Genomic DNA, 17,922 nt, shown 5'->3' with positions numbered 1-17,922 from the left:
CTTAGGCAAGTTGTGCTGTTTTGATGTACTTGGATGTTTCATGCTGCAGGAATATATAAGCTTCCCAGTCATCCTCTGCAGCAGGGAAAACAGAGTGAGCTCTAAATGCAGGGGAAAAGCAGAGGTCAGAGAGGCTGAAGTAACTTGCCCTGGGGTCACCTGTTGAACCTGCCCTAGTGAGGTGCAGGTGGGGGCCTTGACCACTGGATGGAGCTCTGATATGCTTTGTTGTACATGTTAAACGTACTCCTCCTGGTCTTCGCTGTGCATGTTTAGAAACAAGTTTCCAAAGTTCTTGCTCAACTCTCAAGGTTGGGAGCTCCACTCTCATTTGGGCACCCCATGAAATGGCTGGATTTTAAAGTGGTAGTGGGTCCTCCTGAACGATATGGGGTCCTGGGCACACCTGAAAATCCTCCAGTCTGCTACTTGGTTATATCCGAAGCTGTAGGTGATAGGCTCTTGAGGAGCTGCTTCTAAAAATTACTGGCAAACACCCGGCCTTCTAGTTCCATCTCTGGACAAAATGAGTCATCAAAATGACTGTCCAGTGCAGAGATTGTGATTTATTTGGCTGTTGACAACAGGTATTTTGTTCCTGCCTGTTTTCAGTCTTAAATTGTGATTCACAAGGAGTATGAAACATTTAGTGTTTTCTGAGGGAAGAGCAAGACATGGTGCTGAGGGGTCTAAGGAAGCATGTTGTGAGCCTTTCAAGCAGTGTGAAGAACATCATTAACATCCAGTCTGGTAAGTGTACATCGATCACAGAGGCACAATGTTTAAGATGACAACTGTTCTGATACCAGCATGCTGACCACTGGTACTGTCTTCCAATAAGGCTCTAAACACTACAGCTAACATCACTTTTGTTCATTTTGCTCTCTGTTCGTGAGCTGTTCCCTGGGTGACAGGGTGTGAGAGAAAAGTAGTGCGAGAGTGAGGAATCTGTATTTGTCGGGAGAGGCCTGGTTAGAAAGCTGCTGCCTGTTTCCTGGTTAATCAGTGCTGGGAAATCTGCCGGCAGGTGGCATTGCTGTCCAGCTGGACTGTCATGGAAATTTAATTTTTTTTTTACCTTTGGACATTGGCTTTGCACTTTCTTATTCTGAAACCCTATAATTAGCCTGCAAAGACCTAATTATGTGTTGTTTATGGGGAATGCTTGTTACTGCTGTCCTGTGAATTTAATCCAGCCTTTTTTAATTTCTTGCTTTTGGCTATGCTGTGGACAGACAATAGTCTCTCCGGGTGGTGCTTGTGTGCCAGAGGCAGAAAGAAGCCTTTAACTTCTAAGTAGTTGAATGCAACAGGAGCAAGTTGCTGAGAGACAGTAGGGACCTGGAAGGACCAGGTGTTCTTGCACCATCCCTACCTGGGGCTGCTGAGTTCTTCAGAAACTGCACCCTGCTCTTCTCCATCTCTTAAATAATTTCAGACCCTCAGTGCCAGAATATAGGAAAAAAAAACAAAACTGGGGAGTATTTAATTCTCACTGCTTCATACCACGTCTGGTTACTTAAATAGTCTTCAGACTAAATTAGGTGCAATCTGTTGCTTTAGGCAACCCGACACTGCAGAGAATAAGCTTGGAAAAGGTACTGCACATGGACTGTGACCTGATAGAGACCTCTGAGAATACGGCATTGTGATCACTAAACAGGTGTAACAGTAATTACATTCTGAGAGTAGGTACTCTGATTTAGAAAACACACGTGCTCTTTCCCACACTTCTGCAGTATCTGCAACTGGGTCAGATTAGATTTATTTGGTAGAGGCAAAATGTAATTGTGACTAAAATATAGAGGTGAGATGCTATAATCTGGTTATCTAGCCAAAACTCTTAAGAATTTATAATTTTATGAAATGTACAGTATACACAGATAACCATAAATTGCCACATAATTCACTGTGCTTCTTGTAGCCCTTTTCCTCACCTTTCAGTCATGTTTATTAAGATCTCATCCTGCAAAGATTTTCCCTTAGTTTGACAATATCTTTGTGCAGCAACTGCACAGGAAATACATGGTAGTCATTGGGAGACCTGGGACCGAGACCCAACTCTCAGGGCCAGCACAGTATCTTCTGATGTAAGCCAGCTTGAAACGTGGCTTGTCTGATGATACAAAGGGAACAAGAGGTCCCTTGTGCTGACAGCCCACAGGATGGACGGCAGTACCAGGCGCCGAGATTAGGATGTCTCTGCCTGGCACAGGTGGGTGGAACTGAGGGAGGCTTAATAGCCCTGCCTCTGCTGCAGGGCACAACCAAAAAGGCATTGACTCATGCAGTCCAGTGCTTCTCAGAATGCTTTTGGGGCAAAACTACAGTGCATTGTCCTTTATCAGGGAGGTGCAGCAGAACACAGGAATATCAGAATGGCCATCCAGTCAAGGCCTAGTTTTCCTCCATAGTTTTCCTCCTGGGGGAGGCCTACAGCAATGTTTTGGGGAAGTAGCGTAAGCAGCAACGCAGAGAGATTTGCTTGTCCACAGCTTCTGGCAAGGGGTGGCTTAAGCCCTGTGCTGTAGGCTGCATCCTGACCGCTGTGGTTTACTAACCCTCTCAACTCGTGTAGTCCCCTTTTGGAACCACTGATGTGTCTGATCTCCAGAATGTGCTGAGCAATGCAATCCACACTTCAGTAATACTTTTTGTGTGGGGAAAAAATTACTTCCTTTTGTTTAACACATGCATGCTTTGCATGTACAATGCTTAGCAGAGGGACTCCTGAGCCTTCTGGGGCCATCTGCTAGTATTAAGATGTTCTAGTACCCAGGATCAGGTACAGAATCAATAGGAGTGACTCAAAAGTATCTGGAGACAAAACATCCATTTTGTCACTTATATCTTCTCATTTTGTGGTAATACTCGTTAATGTAAGATGTGCTTGGAAGCATGTTGTTGAAGACTTCAATTCAAGGTTGTATCTGTAAACCACTTAGCTTCAGAGAATTTCAGACCTCCTGGTTATTTATCACCTTAAAACTTGGGGTCTGCTTGTAGAGGTAGCAAGATAAAGGTGGGCGGCTGCATTTGTAGCCTTTAGAGAGGAGATGGGGTTTTTTGTTTAGATCAAGTGCCTTTACCATTCTTGCCTTCCTCCTTTGATACATGCACAGTGCACAGTAGGGCAGTGGAACAGCTGTTGTGTTTGGCTAGATGTGGACAGATTATATTTCAGGAGATCTTTAATTAAAGACAACAAGTACAAAAAATTATTTTATATTTCACAGCGTTGCTTTAATTTTCTGAGGTTCTGTGATGAAATGTATAAACAATGCAATTTCAGCAGACGGATATTTCCTGCGAAGCTTACTCCAATTCCCCATGGCGTGACAGCTCTCTGAACTATATGCTGATATGGGTGAGGAACCTCACCTCCTGCGCACCTTTGCCGGCTACCACAGCCTGTGGGCCAGGCTGGTCTGTAGAAGCCATAGAAGCAGGGCTGCATAGTCTCTCCCAGGTGAGTAGCGACTCTCAGGAGTGTTGGCCCCTTGAAGCTGAGCAGTGCAGCTATAGACGTGTTGCTATTACTTGTTAGGATATATAGTAAGTCTAGGACTGCTTTTTCCTGGGTATAACAATGTCCTTTGAACAGCATAACACTATCAGCAACAGGGCAACAGTGATGCTCTGGGCTGATACAAAATCCTTGCTCAGTTTTGAGAGAATGATTGAGGATTTAGAAAGGTTCTTGTTCAGATCGCTTGTTTGTTTGTTAATGATATTGTGCTGCTATTTCACTTCTTATTCTTCTTAAATAATTAAGACACTGGACTAGCTCTCGGGGGGCTAAGAACAAATCAGAGAGTCTCATCAGAGCTGTGTAGAATTTTTTTTTTCTGCAGTAGCAAATAATGCAGCCCAGGAGGAGTAGAGCTGTAGAGTCAGACAGTTGTCGGTAAGGACCTGATGTTCACACTATACAAGTTTCATGAGGGTTTGCTTCAGACCAGCGTTAGTCCAGCTTTATGGTCTGTGAGCCAGCTGCAATGGATCATTTGGGTTAGCTTCATCCAAAAGCAATCTAGTTTGCCCACTGTGCCTGCCCAGTGCCACTGTAGGTGGGGACAATCAGGAGTTACATGATTTGAACTAAAATGCTAATTTAGCCACACCAAATGTGGAATTAGGACAAGGCAAACATGGGTGGGTAGTTGTTGCCACATGCTGTGACCAAAGGATCATTTATGGTTCAGTCTACAGCATTCCTAAGAAAAATGAGCACCACAAGCACAGTGCAGCAGTTGTGCATCCTAACCACCACCCCAGCTCTGCTTCAGTACCTGCTGGTGCACATACAATGCAGAAGGTCACAGTCAGTCTCCAAGCAGCTGGCTACAGGCAAACATGCTACTACTTTTATACCTTTAAGAGTACTAGATAGCATGTAGTAACGAATAGAAACCTTATAGCTTGGTATCTGAATATCCCTTTATCACCAGATGCTACTGTGAGCCCAGTGTAACTTGCAGAAGAGGTACAGGGGGAATGGTACCATTTAAAAGTTTGGATTACATTTTATTATGGAAATAGAAATTATAGTAAGTTGAGGCACAACAGCTGTCGCAGGCACTGCTACAGCCTGGCCTTCAAGCCATGTGGCTTTGACCAAAGGTCAGATTTGTCTCCCTTTCCTGGCTGTTAAATGAGAATGGTATTTGCTAGCTGGAGTTGTTAATGAAGGACACAGTATGATCACAGGCTGCTGTGATAGTGTGAACACCCTTCAGGGGATTTCCTTGGCTTTGTACGTTTAGGGAAGTTAGTTACTCCTGATTCTCCTTAAGAAAGAGTGAGCACATTACAGACACTGTACTGTAACAAAGACCTTTATGCCAGTGTGTCAGAATGTCCCGTCTCTCCCAGCAGTCCATCAAATATTGCATCAATACAGTCAATACTGAAGGTGTCAAAATAGAACATGAGTGCAAATAAAATGACTACAGAGCTGTAGCATGAAATTCATTAACTCATCTCAGCCTTCAGTACCACACAGTGGCTTGCAAATATATAAAAAAAAAATGTTAGCTTTTTTCCAAACAAGAATTTTTTTGCAAAGTGTGGTGATCCCTTGCTAGAGATCCCACATCTTCTAGACAGCTAAGGCTATGCTGAGTATGTCAAGCTTTTGTTTTTACTTCATATACACAATCACATTACTTCACAAGGACATACAGCTGAAAAACACCAAGCTGATTGTCAGAAGGCTTTAAACTCTCCCTCATTGACCTAGGTTGAAATAACCTGTCCCAAACTGGATGCTGTAATTGGAAGCCCTGAGTTTTTGATTAAAAGTAGCTTCTGCTTTCTGTCCCTAGGAGGGTTGCTGGCAGCAGAGTTTACCAAGGGACTAGAAACTACAGCCTGGTGCTAGTAAGAAAGCCTTATGTTCAATCTTAGATAGCCCAGAGGGGAGAGAGGAAGAGCCAGACTCCCACAGTCTTAGAGAGCTCTTAAGGGTTTGATCTTGATCTTTGTTTTATGCTGCCCTCCCCCATCTCTGGAAGAAACTGCACATTTCTACTCTAGGATAGATTTCATGTGCTGGAATTCTTCCCAGAGTTGGCACAGCTTCAGAGGGTTTTATCTTGGCTGTAGTACCCACATGCTGCTGCAAAGGTCCACAGGGAAAAGAGTTGGAAATGGGCAAAAGAACAACAAAGCTACAGGGTCCTCCAGGAGGCTATACCCCCACTGAGATGATTCCCCAAAAGCCAGTCATACAGGGAAATCCCACTCTTCCTTCCCCATCTCCTGTTGGTCACCAGAAAGCATCGTAGCCCTTGGCTTCTCTACAGGACCCATGATTTTCACAGCATGCCATTCTCTTTGCTGGTGAGAGCTCTCCCTACAGCTGCTGAGTTAGAGCCCCAGCAGCTTTTCCTCAGCAGCCTTTCCTGTTTCTTCAAGGTCTCTGCAGAACCATGCTGGCCTACAAGCTACTCAGTTTGCATTAAAGATTCTTTTGTAATAGTATCAACTCACTGGTCAGCAGCCTGTGATACTGGAAAGCTCTCTTGTGAGCACTCATGAGAGAATACTGAGGGCACAAACCTTCATCCACCAGAGCCCTTCAGTCACTCACAGCTATTCAACTGATCGCAACTATTGCAGCTATACAAAGAGCCCTGTAGATGAATGCTGATTCCCTTCACCCTTCTCTGTACATTGATACTATACTTCAGTACTCTTCCAGGCTTAGCCATAAATATTAATTTCAGCCCACTGATTTATTACTGGAATGTGGGGTGGAGCACTTACCTCAGCCACACAGAACACTGAGGACCAAGAAGAGCATTTGACACAGCACTGATGTATCTGCCTGTGTATCTACACAGCAGATTGTTACATTTCTATCTACTCTGCAGGTGCAAGGTTCAGGGGGTTCTGCCTGCACAAAAGAGAAAATACCCAAGAAACCTGAGCATGCATAAACTAGTTGCTGTGGGATAATATTGGTCTTTCATCTCAAAAAGCTTGGGTCTGTTTCTACTCAGGTTGGATTGCTAATTGTTAGCAAAAAGCTGATCAAGAGCTGTGCTGAGGTTACCTGGGAAGTTTCTTGTCGCACTGGGGAAGGTATTAGTTGGAAAAGGAAGTTCAGTTCCAAATCAGATACTAGCTTTAACTCACAGGCCTGATCCTGCAAGCCTTACTCATGTAAGTGGCTGTCTTGCTTTCAGCAAGATGAGTCCAGCCAGCAGCTCTCACTAGCTTGGGCCAAAAGCATTTATAGATAACTACATCCAGGCTGGGGGGGAAAAGGAGAAGAGAGACATCACAAAACTAACTCATTCTCCACAAGGAAGCAGTAATAAAAATGAGATAGTAAGTGAGCCTTGCCCTTAAGGTTACTGAACAGCTACTAAATTAAAGGAAAAGCTAGCATGTTTGGTAATAAATTGTGTCACACACCACGGACATCAGCAGCAGTTACTATGGACACGGCTTCCAAGAGAGAGACAGGCAGGAAGAAAGAGCTGGAACGAAGAAGAAACAGTAGAGCTAAAAAAGGGTTAACTGGGATTTTGAAAGATCACTGTCTAAAAACCTTGTTCAGTATAGAGTCAGTAATCCTTGGCATTCCGAAATTCTGGCATGCTCCAAACCCTCCTGGTAGGCTGGGTGCCCCGTTCCACATCCTCAGAGATGGTCTTGATGTCACTGATGAATGGGGAAATCCTGGACCGGGATTTAAACGTTGTTAAGGAGAGGCTGGTTTTGTTCTTTGTATTCCATTGCCTGGCAAGCTTCTTGGCCTCTTCCTCCTCTTTGATCTTCTCGGCAGCTTCCTGCAGGACAGAGCGGAAAAGCCGGGATACTTCCTGCACTTCTGGTTCATATTCAGCAATGAGTTGTCGGAATCTGAAAGCACAGTCGAGGCACAGCTTTGATTAAAAACATCAAATTAGGGATTGCTGCCAAGTCACTGTGCTAGGCTTGGAACTTGCACTCTCCTGCAAAATGGGACTCCCTGGACTGAAGGGAACAACAACAGGGAGGGGCCGTGAAGATATGCTCAACGTCTCTAAAATCACAAGCAAGCCAGAGAATGTAAGGAAGCAATGAATCACTGTTTCTCATAAGCACAAGAAATAATAGGGAGCACCAAACAAAGCTAGAAGGTGGCAAGTTTGAAACCGGAGGAAGCACTCTTTTCACACAACACCTATTAAATCAGAACTTGGTGCTATCAATAGCTTAAGAAACGAAATGATTAGACAAGTTTGTGGAAAATGTCCCCATCACTGCTGATTAAACATGATTGTCCAAGTGCAAATCCTTGCTTAAGTAGTCCCTGGACTGCTGCTTACCAGAAGCTGAGAATAAACGAGGGTAAGTCCCACTAGGCTTCCCCCGTTTCCAGTTCTCGTCCCCCATAGCATTACCCAACAGCCACTAGACAAACAAAAATCCTGAAAAACTCTTCTTTGTTATATGTTTGATAGTGTCTCAATATTTAAATTTCAATGAAATTTAATTCTGTGGCTTTCTGTAAGATAATGGGCTGGCTCAGCTGATAAGACCTTGATTAGCAGCACAATGCTGTATTTAATTAGACAACTCTGAATTACTCCACTGCCTTCTCAGCAAAGAGCTCAAAATGTTTTTTTGACATATATTAAGCTAGCTTAATACCAGGAAAGTGAAGAATTACCACTGTTTATTTTGCAGGTGAGGAAGATGAGATGCAGAGCAGGATAGTTTTCTTGAAGTCACTGAGTGGGTCACTGGCTGGGCCAAGAAGAGAACCTACCATTCCTGATGCCTTGTTTGGTCCCCAGCCTGGAGAGTGTGGGATCCACTCCCAAGGCTCACACACTGGTCACATAGAGATTCTAGTTGTTCCGTAATAGTATGCGTTTATGACAGATGGTAATGTGGCTACTCTTCTAATAAATATTCAGTTCTTAATATAAAAATTATATTTACAAGCAGAGCTAACCTAGTACCTTCACTAAAATCCAGGTATTTATACTTAATGGAAGCTAAAGTGTATAAGGTCTGTAAGCATTTTGATATTTTTCTCCAACAGAACTGAACAAGGATGGAAAACACTAGGACTGCATTTAAATACAATAAACCTAATACAGCAGCAGCTGATAGAATAAGATCCTGCCTCTTGGCTTTTTGATAAGCCCTAGGAACGTAACAAGGAGTTTAGTGCACTATGGAATTGCACTGCTTAATGGCGTACCAAAGGGAACCCAGGATAATAAGGACAGAAAGAAAACCAGAGATAAAACAAAAAGACTTCGTACATTTACGCCTTTTGACTCTTACTGTGGAGGCCTGGTATTGGACATACATCTTAACATCATGCTGTATCCCTGATATTTCAGTGTGCTTTTCTCACAGCAAGTGTTGGCAGCTACATGTACAGCTGTGGAGACACCAGTACTGCATGCTGAGGGAACTCAGTATCAGCAGAAGCATCAGTCCCTTTCAGGGTCAAGCTAGAGGAGTTTGACACAAAACCTACAAAGTCACCAGGATGTTCCTTAACCATTTCAATTGCTTCCTAAACTCCTTCCTCCACCCCCCTACCAAAAAACCTCTAAACTTTGAACATTTGGGAGCAAAAAGCCTCTGAGGCATTGTAGTTCGTGCTGGTACATAAGTACTTACACAATGATGCTAAACTGAATTGAGCAGAGCCTGTAAGAGCAAGAGTCTAGGTCTTGCTGAAGTTTAGCACATAACAGCGGTAACAGATTTGCTGTACATTGCAAACATCCTTTCTGCCTTCTGAGGAGGCACTTCAGTTGCATTATCAAAGAGCTAAAAATACAGTTTTCACAATAAATACACTTTTCCATTTATCCTAGTCAGAAACATAGACAGATGAGTCCATCGAAACCCAAGTCTTCGCAACATTATTATTATACCAGGGAAAGCACCTTCAAAGGACTTTTATTGCAGAGGTGAACTGAATGAGTCACTCCATTATTTTATCTCCATGTGTATTTTAAAGAGAGGTGCTGGCATATTATATATATCTATCAGTACATCCTCTTCTTTTGTATTGGCAATTGTGCACCCAAAAGGCCTTATCACTGCCTCCAGTTTTAGCAGCTGTGTGTCTACTGCTGGATTATGGCTCCAGAGCAGGTAGCAGCATGTGTCAGGCTATTACTGGACCAGTGACTGGCTCTGGGAACAAGAGGGAAAAAGGGTGGTACGATGGCAAATTTACCCCCTGAGCACAAAGCTCTAGTGCTGATGCCCTGTGTTGCTAGTAACACTCCCAACCAATCTAGCTGAAATAATTTTCTAAAATCAGTGTAACTTTCCACCTTCATAGCTATCTGCCTGTTTGAACTCTCCTTAGTTATGGCAGCAAGAATTGTTTTGTGAACTCTGCTTTTGCTGTTAAAATTTACCTCTGACTTTTCAGGACCAACACAAAACCTACTTCATGTGGATTTGAGCAGGTCTAAGAAACAAAGAGAATGCAATCCAACAGACTGTCTGCCAGTCACTCGAGGAAAAGCCACTCTCATTCAGATGGAGAAGGGAAAGGGGGGCCTTTCCTCTTCCTCAATAGGATGAACTAACTTTGCCCCTTTATTAATGCCCATGTAACTTCAGTACCAGCATGTTTGTGTAAGGGACAGCCCACATATGAAGTCCAAAAGGTGTGCACGCCACAAATATTTCCAGCAGAAAAGATGGACAGGTTATCAGGGGCTAAGACCTAGCTAAACCAGTCTGTGCGTCAGAAAATAGATGATGTTTACTACAGCCACCTACGCATAATTGAAGCCATCTTCACCAGCTATCAATGAAATCCAGTTGATGTGCTGGGTGATCCGGCACTCTGCTCTCTGCACAAAACACGCAACATATAAAACCAGTAAAACCACTGGAATCAAGGAGTATGGGCTTGTATCCTGGGAAACAAACTCCACACAAAGCTGCTCAGTGGAATTAAGCACACAAAATTGCACAAGGTCACCTATCTTCTAGCACAGGTTAATGCCCTTACACTTTTGCATGGAATAGTTTCAAACTAGGCAACTGCACAACCATATCTAGAAATCCCTCAACAGGGTTTCCTTACTCATCAGAAAAGTATACCTATATCTATCTTATTTGTGAAACAAGTTATGATACTACTGGTAGCTAACCTGTCATATATTATGCAAGTCACGCAGTCTTAGACGTGACTGTCAACAAAACTCGCCTTGAGCCAGCACAGAAGCCTGGGGAGCATGTGTATGCACACATAGGGACAACCACATTCCCCAGTCCAGGCTGTGTTTTAATCACAGTTCAAACAAATTTGTTCTTTAAATTGTGACCCTTCCATTTCCTCATACGGCCATTAGATTTTAAGAATCTGGCTGCGCTTGGCTCATACTGGCACTGCTTTTTTTAAAGCGCTGTCACCTGCCTATGTTACTCTGTAGGTCCCCAGTTCAGTAGGTTTCCTAAGTACAGCCTGAACTTTAAAGACCTGTTAAATCCAATGGAAGTCCGTGGACTTAAACAATATGCTTATAGTCCAGTGTACTCCTGAGTGCTTGTCTGAACTGTGAGCTCTAAGTAGATTTAGTAATTCGAAGAAAACATGGGGTGCTTAGTGCCAATAATTATCTGCTGACTCCTAAATCTATATTTTGAGCAGGAATTCTGGTTATGTTGTAAAGCTATGAACAGCTTTGCTAGAGAAGGCTACTTGACTCCCAAAGGACTATGGCATTCACACTAACGGCAACACTCATGTCACATCACCTCAAACTTAAGCTCATAATTGTAAATAAATCCATTTCTGATTTTAGTCATTTGTCTTGCATTCAAGCATACTAGAAAGTCCACTTCAGCTGTACACAATCCTTAGAAAATTACAGTCCTTAGCCTGTAGTATTAATAATCTCAGATCACCAAAATGCAGGTTTACATTTCCATATTAGGATTTTTTGTTTGTTTCTCTCTGGGCAGAGAAGGACTGTTTCACTTTTGCTGAAACTGAAAGAAATGAAACAGACCATAACTAGCTCTGATTAGAGCTAAAGCTCTGGGTAAAGATGGCAAAAATCGAGCATTCTGTATTAGCAAGCTACTAGTCTACTTGTTCAGTTTAACCATGGCAGTTAGGTACTAAGGGCCTCACCAAAGTCACTGTCGCTTCCTTCAAATGGCTCCAGGATTTAATTTTAAATATAGTCAGCAATCTCCAATCCAGTAACCTAAAGCTACATTACACCTGAATGCAATAGCTTTATTTGTATGAGGTGAATCAGAGTCTCCAGATACCCGATGGTATTTGCAGTGTACTTGAATCCTTCCAGAGTTTCAAGAGACTCAAAGTTTCTATTGACCTGAAATACAAAACAGGCAAACTGGATCTGAAAAAAACCCTCCCATTTAAGAAGTGCTCCTTTCCAGCCTCCTCCACTCTAAAGAAACAAATGTATAGAAACTCTGCCTCTCAGTAGATGTGACTGTAGCCACAGAAAAGGACAATTTGGATAATCATTTAGACCTCTGGAAAATAAAGTGACATCTCTGTCGACTCATACAAAAATGTTTTGTTCTGGCTTTGACTCTGAGCTTCGAATCTCACAAGGAGGAGATCTTGCATGACACAAACAAAACAAACTGCCATCTTGCAAGATGTATGCTACTTGTGTTATTTAAGTATTACATGCTTGTCGAATACATCAAAAAGGACTTCAGCTCTTCAAATGTCTAAGATGGAAGGGGAAGGATCAAGCTTAATATTTCAGACAGAACCAAGGGCTACAGTAAGGTACATGCTCTGCATCTGAATTTCCAAATGCAAGCTCATAGATTTTTTTTTTTGGTGGAAGTTTTTTCTAAAAGTTACTACATATTAGAAAGTCACAGGGTATTCAAGAAGAAACAGCAGCAGTGCAATGGTCTTGCGATTAAAGTACTTCACTGGAAATGTGAAGATTTCTGTTGAATTCCTATTATACTCATCTTGTGCAATTTTGGGGAAGTTTCCATGTTATCTCACTTTCTGAGAGGAGAATTTATCCAATTTTGGCTGTCTTTTAGATTGCATGCCCCTTATTTCTCCTGCACATTTTCAGCTCCTAGCATGGCAAGCCCAAAGCTTTTTCATTGTTTCCATTTCAGCAATGAAGATTTCTGAACCACAGGGCTCTCAGTTAGAAGGTAGAAAAGAAGAGGGGTCAACTGTTCACATTTCCAACACAAGAAGAAGGGATTATCAGATAAAACTAGTTTGAGACAACCTAAATACAGTTTTCTATAGCAGAGCTGTAGTTCAGATGTGGAACTCTGCCATGGGGTGCCACAAATTCTAAAAGTTTACATGAGTTCAAAAAAGAAAAGCAGAACCCCACAACCTAAATAAACTACTGAAAAAAAAAGCCACATAGGGCAATTATGGACAGAAGGACCACTTTTGTCTCCAAAAGTCTCCAAGTTACAAGGCACAGTAAGTTGGAGGCTATATACAAGATACTGTAATTGTCTGTACTGTTGTATTTGCTTGCCTTGTTCTTTTCTCTTTTCCTTACGCTGATGTTACTGGCCTCTATCTCACATACAGATTGCACATCAGATCAAACAGACCTTTGACCCAGTCCAGTTCTGCCATTTTTGTGGCTATGACATTCCCTTCTCAATCACGGAATTGAACCAACAAAGGTTATGCAAGCCTCATTTTTTTAATGTGGCTCTGCTAACCATGCAAACCGCATAGTATAGAACAAACAAAAACATGCCACTTCTTGAATCATACTGTAATATAATTTATGATAACCTATAATAGCAATTTATAAGAGAATTTTTAAGAAGATGGTTTTATCCTTTTTCAATTATGCCCACATAGAGCCCACCAATGTTGCTGAGTGTGTTTATCTATATCAACAGTACGCTGAACTCTGAGTAACAGTGAACAACCACTACAAGCTGCACTGAAATCACGCATCTTGCATGATCCCAGTTAAAAAAAAAAAAACAAAAAACAAAAAACAGAGCAGCAGCAAGTTGCATATGGCTCAGCTTAATACTCTTTTCTGAAGGAGATGATGAGCCTTGGGGCCTCCCAAATCCAGCAACTGAAGCCTGCTCTCATGGAAATAACCTGTTTGCTAGACAGCCCTTGCTCAGTGGCCCTGGGGATGGTGAAAATAACTCTGAACCCCAAGGGGTTTATAGTGGCTTGTTTACAGCATAGCTAGGAGTTACACAAATACAAGGCAGGTACTGTTCCCAGCAAACTTTCACTGGAGAGAACTCGGCCACTGAATGATCCCAAATCTCTGATTCTGCCACCATGGCAACCTTTGCAAAAGCCAAAGCCCTGTGCCAGCTTGCTTCCAAGGTTCAGCCCTGGGCAAGATGGGAGCTAGCGAGGTAGCTTTGGCATCTTTTCCTGGCCGCCCCCACTGTAAGATAGAGGTTTAGCTATTTCCAGCCCTCTTACGGTTGTAGTTGAAGAGCACTTGAAAGGCTCAATGCAGTCACAGAGGCTGTGTCTACATCTGCTCTGCAGAAGGCAAAAGCACCACCTGGCTTTTCAAGCCAACTGCATGCCCCACCTGCTCCATGTCAAGGGTGTGGAGGGAGGGCAGGGGAGGGAGAAGCATGCAATCCCTCCTTTCTCTGGGAATGCCTGGCTCACAGGCTGAAAAACACAATAGCACCTTTTGGCTAGTCTGGACACTGGGGACAAGCACCTCAATAGACCTGCTGGACAGCTTAAATCAAGGAAGGAAGGCTCCAATGAGAGTGGATAAACACCAAAGCAGGTTGTTCAGAGGCTGTGCAATCTCCACCCTCAGAGATACTCAACAATGGACAGGACAAGGTTGCCTTGAGCAACCTGATCTAACTTTGAAGTTGGCCCTCCGAGGAGGAGGAGGTTGAAGCACATAGCTCCAGAGGTCTCTTCAAACCTCAGTTATTCTAACATTCTAAAGACTGAAGCAAAAGCCATCACAATACTGAAATGGTAACTGTTCATCAGGCAAGATAAAGCTTCTCTGGCTGCTCAGCGGCATAAAGTACTCGAGCCAGTCTCAGAGGTAAATGGCATTTAGTAACTTTTTGGAGGAAATGACACCACGTTAAACTGACTTAAAACATTAGATTTCCTTTCTTCCACAAAGACGCTATCCCAACATGACTTATGATACCAGATGCCAAGTTTTTGTTCTGTTGGTCGTAACAACTCTCATTCCCTCCTCACATATCATAGAGGGGGGGAAAGGAAAGGTCTGTACTATCAGATCTTTTACTGTACCTGAGTATGACAGGCCCACAGTAGGAAGGATGTATTTTGGTACACATATCCTCCAGCTGCAGCCGTTCTCCTGGGCTGATATCATAGCTCTGCTTTGGATAGCTGACCAGCCAGCCGTAGTCCACCCCAGTCTTGATCTTGCGATACTCATTCTCCCGCTCTCGCTGCTGCTTCTCTGCCTGCTTGGTCTGCCAGCTCAGCTCCATCATTAGCGTCTCAACCACCATTTCTGTGGGGTTCCTCTGGGAAATGCGGTTTGGGGGCTCATTCCACCTGAACCAGGATGCCAGTGACATAGTGCTCTGTGTCTTCATTGGGAGTGGGTTGAGGGTAGAGAGGGAGAGAAAAAAACCAGTGTCATCATCAACACACCTCAGCTGAGAACATTCTCCCACACACCCCCCTCGAGTCTGTTGTTCACCTAAAAGTGCTACTGGATTAGCCATTTAGAATTAATTGGTGCTGAGCACTTTGAGAACTCTCACCCATAGCAGCCAACTTGTGCAGAGAGCGAGACCAAGTGTAAAGAGGCACCATTTCCCTTGAACTTCCAGTCACCGGGTAATTAAAATGACAGTCACAGTTCTTATGTCTGAAGTCAAGTTATAAGGATACCTTGCTCCCTCCAGTTTAGGCTGGGAAAGCATTCTCCTGCCCACACGGAAGAGCTGGGGCTAGGGCTCGCTGTCTGAATGCTCATGGCAGGGCATGACCTTGCAGCACCCTACATGCAAAAACTCAACACATGGAATCAAACTATTCCTAGAGCCACGTTCTAGCGAGCGGGGGATCCTCGGCGGGAGGGCAGGATAGGTGACCTGGGTAGGTTTGCTGCTGCTGTATCATAAGTGGTAGAGCTCGTCTGTACTTAGCTAGTACTGGCAGGAGCAACAGTTGCATTAACTAGAAGGTCAGGCAGAGCTTTAACCATTATTTAGAGAAAACTACAGCACCTTCTATAAGCTGAAGTCCAACTATCAGCTATGCTGGAAGAGCACACCTTAGGTGCTACCACCAGCACCAAGGGAGATGAGGCTGGGCTGAGGGAAGTGACAACATACCAAGGTTTAAACTGTTATTACTTCTAAGTGAGAGGTTTCTGCTGCTGGGGAGTTACCCAGCACTTAGAAGGCAGAACAAACTGCACCAATCAGCTCGGCAAAAGATGGAATTAAATCCTGACACAGCCAATCCCTTCATGTAGTCACTTCAAGAGTGGAACAAAGTTATTAACTATTGTATTTGTATTTAAACACAATGGAGTCCAAAGCAGGCACTAGGGACTTGAACAGGAGCAAAACAGCATCTGTTTCTTCACACAGCACAGTTACGTGCTTTGTTGCTCCCTTCTATTAGCCCCCAGGGAGAAGGGGTGGCACAAATAATGGTTGCAGCTGGGATTACCAAAAGGCTACTCCTGGCAGCAGCCCAGTCAGGACGTGGCGTCAAAAGTTAACATGAGGGCAATGGATTAAAGAGCCTGATTCTGAAGGGCCTGAACAAATCCTCACTACTAAGACACAGACATGAAGACAGACATAGAAGGGAGAAAAATAGGCTTTTGATTTAAGCTGCCATATTAGGGCCTAGAGCCTTTAGTGACAATGCAAATCCCCAGAAGCTCGTAACTACCCAGTACTCCCACTAGAGCTGAGAGCCACGAGCTCCCAGACTCCATAGAAAAGTAATGGTCAATAGGATTCTGCCTTCAGTGCCTGGAAAACCATCGCTGTCTGCACCAGGTGAGAAGGGAGCTTCAGTTGCTTTCATGCCTTTATCACTTGCTGTAACGTAGTCTTGTTCTCTTTCAAAAAATGTTCATATGATGTAAATATGTCACACCATTACAGGAAAATGTTCCAAAAACCTGGATAGTCTGTACAGTGTCCCAGGTTTGAAACAATTTCAGGGTCTAATGCTTAGGCTTTTCTAGAATCAGGAAGTTTGCCAAACTTTTGCTTCAAAGGACTAGTTTCTCTAGTCCTATATCCTATCTCTCCCAGCAAGCAATACCAGTTTTTTCAGAAGGAAAACATAAAAAGGCTGAAAACTTCCACAGGACACAGATCTAGCTACCTACGTGTGTAAGGCCGCAGGTATTCTTCTGAGACTGTATACACATTAACGCCTTTGCTAGTTTACACTGCTTATACATGAGGGATCACTGTTTTCGCCTTGGAGTATCAGCTATGATTATTATGATAGCAGCCATAGCCAGCAGCTGCTGGAAGTAATCCTGCTCCTATCTCATTTCTGTGCTCTGTAGGAGGAGGAGCAGCAGGTCCTTTCATTTGCTTTCATCGCCAGGGTGACTCCAGCTAACAGCTCTCAAATCACCGCACAGCGCTCTGGCTGCCTGACGCTGACTTACTTGCCCAAGACACTTGAATGAACTCAGGCTGGAATTGATGTGCTGACAGCTTCAACTCCATAACCCCACCATCCTAACACGTACCTGGATCTTGCTACATGGTGGCCTCCACTCACCATTACACATTATTAAGGATGAAGATCCTTATAACTCAAGGCCTTTTCCTTGGTCTTATCACCCCTTATGTATCACATAGGTGAGCCCTCTGCTAGCAAAAGTGAGTAGCACAACAGACCACAGGCTGTTGTAAAAGATTTAAAAGTCTCCTGTTTCTTTTCAGCTTACGTGACAATAGCAATTTTTCATAAGCTTTTACAGATATCTGACCAATTAAGGTATCATTATTTCCATTTGCACCTTCACCCGATGAAGGTGAGCATGCCCTTCTGTATTTTACCAGCAAAAGGTTAGCTTACTTTGCTTTTACTCTGGCTATGACCTGGTCTCATGTTGGTTTAACTCTGCTGACTTTGGTGGCATTAGGGGTAAACCAGTATAAAGCAGTATAACTGTGAAGCTGAGGAATGTCCTTCCAGCTCTTCCTAACTCACCAGCTGTTTCATTAGAAGAGGAGCAAGAGGGGAATTTAGTGGTCAGAACCGGGAAAGACAGCTAGGAGACCTGGACTCTCATTTGACCTGCCCTGGCTTTCACATGGTCCTGGGTTGTTCTTACTGCCTTACGGTTTTATCTCGCAGGTCTCCTTCAAAGCAAGTAGTTCTGCATGAGGAAAACCATTTTACCTAGCACTAGTATTGCAGAGGACAATCAGTTAGAAAAATATTGTGGATACCTT

The 17,922-nt window shown here is 43.5% G+C and overlaps 1 protein-coding gene across 1 annotated transcript; it reads right to left on the bottom strand.

Moving 5' to 3' along the window:
- Positions 1 to 7,076: 7,076 nt before the first annotated feature.
- Positions 7,077 to 15,062, bottom strand: RD3 (retinal degeneration 3). The gene is made up of 2 exons (XM_009573282.1): positions 14,756 to 15,062; positions 7,077 to 7,374 (listed from the first exon to the last, which is right to left on the bottom strand). The coding sequence occupies exons 1-2, from the start codon at positions 15,049 to 15,051 to the stop codon at positions 7,077 to 7,079; spliced, it is 594 nt and encodes a 197-aa protein (XP_009571577.1). The 5' UTR covers positions 15,052 to 15,062.
- Positions 15,063 to 17,922: the final 2,860 nt, after the last annotated feature.

The sequence above is a fragment of the Fulmarus glacialis genome, unplaced genomic scaffold (genome assembly GCF_000690835.1).
Source record: "Fulmarus glacialis isolate BGI_N327 unplaced genomic scaffold, ASM69083v1 scaffold2122, whole genome shotgun sequence".
Classification (NCBI taxonomy): Eukaryota; Metazoa; Chordata; class Aves; order Procellariiformes; family Procellariidae; genus Fulmarus; species Fulmarus glacialis.
This window is presented reverse-complemented; position numbering and strand designations above follow the sequence as displayed.